Source organism: Sinocyclocheilus rhinocerous, unplaced genomic scaffold (assembly GCF_001515625.1).
Source record: "Sinocyclocheilus rhinocerous isolate Xijiao unplaced genomic scaffold, SAMN03320098_v1.1 scaffold836, whole genome shotgun sequence".
NCBI classification, from domain to species: domain Eukaryota; kingdom Metazoa; phylum Chordata; class Actinopteri; order Cypriniformes; family Cyprinidae; genus Sinocyclocheilus; species Sinocyclocheilus rhinocerous.
In genome coordinates this window covers 274,322-280,632 of record NW_015648109.1, presented here as the reverse complement: position 1 = coordinate 280,632, position 6,311 = coordinate 274,322, and the positions used below count along the sequence as shown (strand labels likewise).

The window sequence follows — 6,311 nt, the reverse complement described above, 5'->3', positions numbered from 1 at the left end:
ACACACACACACACATATATATATATATATATATATATATGTCATGTTGAGACTCTTTTCTTCCACAGGCCCGCCGTCTCCGCCTACAGAGGGACATTGACAAGGAATCACAGCCGAAGCCAGTCAGTTTCACATCAAAACACTTGTATTGAGTCTTACACCTTTTGAAATAAAGGTATCAAAATAGAGGGCTTTGCAGTGATGCAAGAGAAGAACCATTTTTGGTTCCCTAAAGAACCTTTCAGTTCTTAAAAGAACCATTTTTTCTTAGTGTAAAAATTTAAAGAACCTTTTTCTGTTATAAAGAAGTTTTTGAGCAATGGAAAGATTCCGTGGATATTGAAGGTTCTTCATGGAAGCATCAGTGCCAGTGAAGGTGCTTTATTTTTGAGTGTGTGTCCTGCATGGATAGTGTAATCAGTAATGGGAATGGATTTTAATCTGAATTGTGTTGATCTGTTTTAGAATCTCGGGCAGTGGTGCACGGCACAGTTCGACAGCTCTGACAGACAAGCCAAGTTCCTGCGCTTGATGGGCGGCTTTAAAAAGAGCAGCCAACCAGTCGCAGGATCCTCCGGCCGGGCCAACATGGTGCTGGGGACAGAAGGCCAACAGACTTTGCAGCAAGGCCTTCTGGGAGAGTTTGAGCGTGCACAGAGCCGTCATATGGACTTCAGGAATAAAGGAGCCGGATTGGGGTTCACAGCGCCGTCCAATAAGACGTTTGCGATCGATGCTAATGCTCGGAACTCAGTGCGGCTGGATGACTGAGAGTTCAACCAAAAGTGAACGCTTTGTCATCATTTACTCACCCTCACAATGTTTACAAACCACCGTGCTGTTATTTCTTTTTAAGAATCATATCAGTCAAGCTCCAAAAAGGAAAAAAAACAACAGAAAAATAGCCCATACTAAATATGTTTGGAACGACTCAAAGGTGAGTGAATGATGACAAAATGTTAATTTCTAGGTGAACTGTTCCTTTAATGGATGAATCAAAATGGGTTTATGAAATTTAGTTTTGGAATCCGAGGAGCGCTGAATCACCGACCCCAAAAAAAAGTATTTGACAAGTTTCCGTTGAAATTTTTTTTTTGGTCCTGAGAGATGTACTCGGGTGAAATATCACGATGTATTTGAATTTATCATTAGATTTGCTAAAGAAAATGATACTAAAAGAAAAGGTTAAACAACCGAAAAGGTTGAATAAAGACACTGGATTAGAGCTGTCTTTGGGTAATCATGATTGTCATTGCATTATTGAGATTTATTTTGAGTTATTTTTTTTAGTCATTTACATTTATGCATTTGGCAAACACTTTTATCTAGAGTGACATTGCATTCAAGGTATATTCACAAGCGTTCAAAAGCATGGGGTCGGTACAATTGTATGGTGACCAAGGCTGTATTTGTTTGATCAAAACTACAGTAAAAACGGTAATATTGTGAAATATTACAATTTAAAATAACTGGTTTCTATGTGAATATATTGTAAAATGTAATTTATTCCTGTGATCAAATCTACATTTTCAGTCAGTCTTCAGTGTCACATGATCCTTCAGAAATCACGCTGATTTGCTGCTCAAGAAACATTTCTGATTATTATCAATGTTGAAAACAGCTGTGCTGCTTCATATTTTTGTCAAAATACACTTTTTCGGGATTCTTTGATGAATAGATGTTCAAAAGAACAGCATTTATTTGAAATAGAAATATTTTGGAACATTATAAAAGTCTTTACTGTCACTTTTGATCAATTTTATGCATCCTTGCTGAATGAAAATATTAATCTTAGTGACCCCAAACATTTGAACGGTAGAGCATTGGTTTTTGCATTTCTGGGAGTCAAACCCATTATGTTAGCATCACTGACACCAAGCTTTACTGTTTGAACTACAGGAATATGTCATTTGTCTTGAAGTAAATCCTGTGTTAAAATGCTCCAGCTTTATATCAAACTACGATGAAAAGTTCAGGACAAACGGAGCTGAACTTGTGATGTTAAACACTTTATTTTTTTCTCTCTTGTAAACACGTGACCTTTCAAAACAGCTCCAGACAGAAGGACAGAATAAGGAAAAGGTATCAAATAAGACATTTCCAGAAGTTCTGAATAAAAGCAGCAAGATAAAAGTCAATTCATCTCTGGGTGACTCTTTTTGTGGTTCATGTGTTTTGAGGAGTTAGAAAACAGTGCCGCCTTATGTTATTGCTCTAGAAACTTCAAATCCCGTTGTGACAGTGAATGTAACTGTGATAATAGTACAATTCCAGTTTTCCACTTTGGAAAACAGCCGTTGGTCTTAAAGCTCCATTTATACTACACAAAAAATATCTATGGTCCTAAAAACAGGCTTTTGTTGCTTTACACAAAATGTAATTTCTTATTTTCTTTCCTTTTGATTTTGTGATGAAATGTGACCAAGTAGCAAAGTTTACAGAGATTCACCCACAAATTTGTTCCAACTCTCTGATTCAGATTATGGTAATGTGATACTCATGCAGTATTCACTTCGTAGTGTGCATTCACAGGCAGGGTGGAATGAGACGATCCAGATTCACACAGAATTCCAAACAGAATGCTATTGGGCTGAGAGTTCCGCATGAGGGGGCGTGTCTTTGAAGCTGTGTGTTCCAGTGGGTGTGGTCTAAGGGCGTGGCTCAGGCCTGCAGGTACTCCGGCTGTACCCGTGCGACCTTGCGAAACTCTTTGGCGTGTGTGCATGGACACTGCATCTCACACCAGCTGATGGGCACCATCTGAGCCCCTGCGGGAAGAAATTTCAGACTGTGAAGAACAATGAACATTTTTGGGTGAACTCTTCTCACTCTCAGGCCTTCCAAGATGTAGATGAGCTTGTGTCTTCATCACAACAGATCTGGAGAAATGTAGCATTGCATCACTTGCTCACCAATGGATCCTCTGCAGTGAATGGGTGCCGTCAGAACGAGAGTCCAAACAGCTGATAAAAACATCACAATAATCCACAAGTAATCCAGGCCATCAATTAAACGTCTGGTGAAGCAAAAAAATCTGAGAGTTTGTAATCATTAAGATGTTTTTTAACTTCCAACTGTTGCTTCCAGCTAAAATCAAGTCTTCTATCTATAATATTGGTTTCTCCAGTGAAAAAGTCGTTTCGGCTGAATCAGGAGAGAAATCTGCACAGATCAAGCACTGTTTACAAGCCAAAACAGCTCTGAACAAATATGTGTGTGGATTTTGATGTGAGAGGACAACAGGGGATGGACTTTTTCACTGGAGGAAGAGTTATTATGGACTCGTATTTTGGCCAGAAGTGACAGTTTAAAGTTGAAAAGTCTTAATAATGAATTTGTTTCTTACAAACATGCAGCTTTTCGCTTCACAAGACATTAAACTGATGTACTGGAGCGGTGTGGATTATTGTGATGTTTTTATCAGCTGTTTGGACTCTCATTCTGACGGCACCCATTCACTGCAGAGGATCCACTGGTGAACAAGTGATGCAATGCTACATTTCTCCAAATCTGTTCCTATTAAGAAACAAACTCATCTTGGATCGCCTAAGAGGGAGTATATTTTCAGCAAACGTTCATTTTTGGATGAACTATTTTTTTAAGTGCACTGCTATTTGAACGCTCCCTCACCCGCCTCGCTGTGTGCCACGACTACACCCAGCTCGTTCTCCGCTGTAGTCAGCAGGTAGTTCGACTGCACGTCGCCCAAAGAGATCTGACAGCCAAGGTCAAGGGTCATACGCAACACAGCCATGACAACAGGAAAACCACTTTTCATTTAGCATAAAGGATACAACTTTTGCAAGGACAATGTCGCCTGGCCTGAAGCTTTTATACGTCTCCACCTGTAAAGAGCAATTCAATACATGACATTTTAACCCTCCTACACTTTTTGAAAAAGTGCCATATATAAGATGTTTGTGAACATTTTTGCCCGGGAACAGCAAGTATAATTTTTTTTAATTAAATTATATAAAAACTAATTAACCTGGAGTAGTAATCATAGAATATGCACTTCTATTTGAGATTTTAGGTAATTGAGATCTCATTTAGATCATATTTATGTGCAGTTTGTTTGCATGTATAAGCAAATATGCAAACTTTTGGAACATTATTACAGTAAAAATCTACATCTAGAAGTTTAAAACAAAATATGTGAATTTAAGCTTAGAAAATATATAATAATAATACAATAATTTTTTGTCAAATTTTGGTATATATATATATTATTATTATTATTATTAATTTTTTTTTTTTTTATCATTACTGTTAGGGTCTTTCGCATTAAATTTTTATATTATTTTTTAAAACAAAACAAAAATGAAGAGCTTATTCTGTAAAAAACATTAATAATTTCCCATTAACTCACCTTATCTTTCTCTGTCGCTCTCACATCTTCTCTTCTGGAGAAATCAAACCAAACAGAGTTTAGCATATTTTACTTCTATTACTGATAATAATTTACCCAACAGGACTTGCTTGTAAAACCTGAATGAAACTTACTTTATTTATTTAATACATATGATAGATAAAAAAATGAGGGATTGATTGATGAATAAAACATCCATACCTGATAGTGCCTCTAAACCTGTCTTTTAGTGGCGTCGAACCGACATACAAGATGTGGACTTTAGCAAATCGTGGGTTGATACTCGTCACCTGCAAAAGAAACAATCATACATTTAATGCACAGAAAAATGTAACATAATAACATCACACAGCGAATGACAAACAAAACGAGAGCAGAACGATTCAGGCATGATTCGACCATAGCATTAGACACCAGTGCTGTGTTGTTTAGTACAGGACTCTCACCTTACAGGTGACGATGGCACCGACGTCAGGCAAAAGTTGCGTTTCTGTCTCCCTAACGACTGAAATCACCGGCAGCTGTAAAGGAAGAGGATGGAATAAAATGTCACCACTGGATTATCAAGATGCATGAGCGTCTAAGTCTTACAAATGAACGAAATGGCTATGTTCAAACAAAAATGTCCATAAAAGTGACAATGATGAACTGACCTCCTCTCCCTGGTTCTTTCTCAGCACGTATCCCGCGAGCGAAGCGAAGATGTAGCCGTGCCGCAGATACGTGCCGGTGCCGGGCATACAGTCCTCCGTGCTGCAGAGCCTTTCACCTGCACGAACAACAGCAGACAAACCAAGTTTGTAAAAACACACAAATCATGTACAGTGAAACACTTATAGCGGAAGTCTATGGGGCAGGAATAGACGTAAAAAATGCACCTCAACACTTTAACCACAAGACTCAATCATTTTACATTGCAAAAGTAAAGTTATTCCAATATTTCACCTGTTACTGCAATATGTTTAGAAAAATCATTTTTGCCATGGAATAAAAATATAATAAAGACAACAGAGTTTTTGCCTCACATTTCTGACTTTTTCTCTCTCATTTGCGAGTTTACATCTCACAATTTTGACTTTTTCATCTGAGTTTACATCTCGCTTTTTTTTTGTTTGTTTTCGCTCCAAAAGCCAGAGAATTTAAAAAAAATTAATCACGACTTTTAAATCTCACAATTCAGATTTTTTTGTTTTCGCAATTCTGAGTTTATATCGCACAAGTCTGAAAACTGCTGGAGAAAGAAAAGTTAGTATTGCACGATGCAAACAAAAAATTACATTTTTTTCTTTTTTTATATCGTGGAGGTACTGTTTTTATAGTTTACATACTGTAATAAAGTGTTTTTATTAGTGCTGTCAAATCGATTAATGACAACATATATATGTGCGTACTGTGCATAATCATATGTATTTATAAATACACACACATACTGACATGTATATATTTAAGAAATATATGTAATATATATATATTATGTAAACACAAACTTTTATTTTTGGATGCCATTAATCGATTTGACAGCACTAGTTTTCATATATTACATAATATGACAATTTGAATATGTATTAAAAAAAAATGCACACAGAATAACGTCGTTAAAATAGTTAGTTCATCCGCTAAGAAAAGTAGTCCCACCGCTAAAAAGAGGGTCTTCTCTCAAATAACAAATAAAACATGCAGTTCTGTACAGAAAATAATTAATTAAAATATATTAACAAAATTGTTAGCTTTACATTTCTACTTCAAAACCCTTCCTTACCATTGCAAGTAAATAAACGCGATTTTTTTCTAAACTGAAACTTATTTTCCGTCACAGATTTATTTATTTAGTCATTTATTACTCTTTTTTATCCAGCGACTTACAAATGAGGACAACAGAAGCACTCAATTGTAGTATTAAAACAACTAATGTAAGTGCTGTGACAAGTCCCGGTTAGTCTAA

General features: G+C 36.5%; 2 protein-coding genes across 6 annotated transcripts in view; one reads left to right on the top strand and one right to left on the bottom strand.

Annotated features, from left to right (window-relative positions):
- LOC107709628 (lysine-rich nucleolar protein 1-like) overlaps positions 1-1,464 on the top strand; it is a 5,092-nt gene extending 3,628 nt beyond the window's left edge. For all 4 annotated transcript variants that reach the window (XM_016514180.1, XM_016514183.1, XM_016514182.1 and 1 more), the window contains 2 exons: positions 69-122; positions 466-1,464. In XM_016514180.1, coding sequence (XP_016369666.1) covers positions 69-122; positions 466-771 — 360 coding nt within the window. In that variant the 3' untranslated portion in view covers positions 772-1,464. The remainder of the gene's footprint in view (positions 1-68; positions 123-465) is intronic.
- Positions 1,465-1,993: 529 nt separating this feature from the next.
- Positions 1,994-6,311, bottom strand: part of LOC107709626 (exosome complex component CSL4) — a 5,223-nt gene continuing 905 nt past the window's right edge. Inside the window, exons 1-8 of one of the 2 annotated variants that reach the window (XM_016514177.1) lie at positions 5,953-6,037; positions 5,023-5,138; positions 4,816-4,890; positions 4,571-4,659; positions 4,370-4,403; positions 3,795-3,845; positions 3,631-3,715; positions 1,994-2,768 (exon numbers count right to left, since the gene is read on the bottom strand). In XM_016514177.1, coding sequence (XP_016369663.1) covers positions 2,662-2,768; positions 3,631-3,715; positions 3,795-3,845; positions 4,370-4,403; positions 4,571-4,659; positions 4,816-4,890; positions 5,023-5,109 — 528 coding nt within the window. In that variant the 5' untranslated portion in view covers positions 5,110-5,138; positions 5,953-6,037 and the 3' untranslated portion in view covers positions 1,994-2,661. Of the gene's footprint in view, positions 2,769-3,630; positions 3,716-3,794; positions 3,846-4,369; positions 4,404-4,570; positions 4,660-4,815; positions 4,891-5,022; positions 5,139-5,952; positions 6,038-6,311 lie in introns of those variants that run through there. The other variant, XM_016514176.1, reaches the window with a different exon arrangement.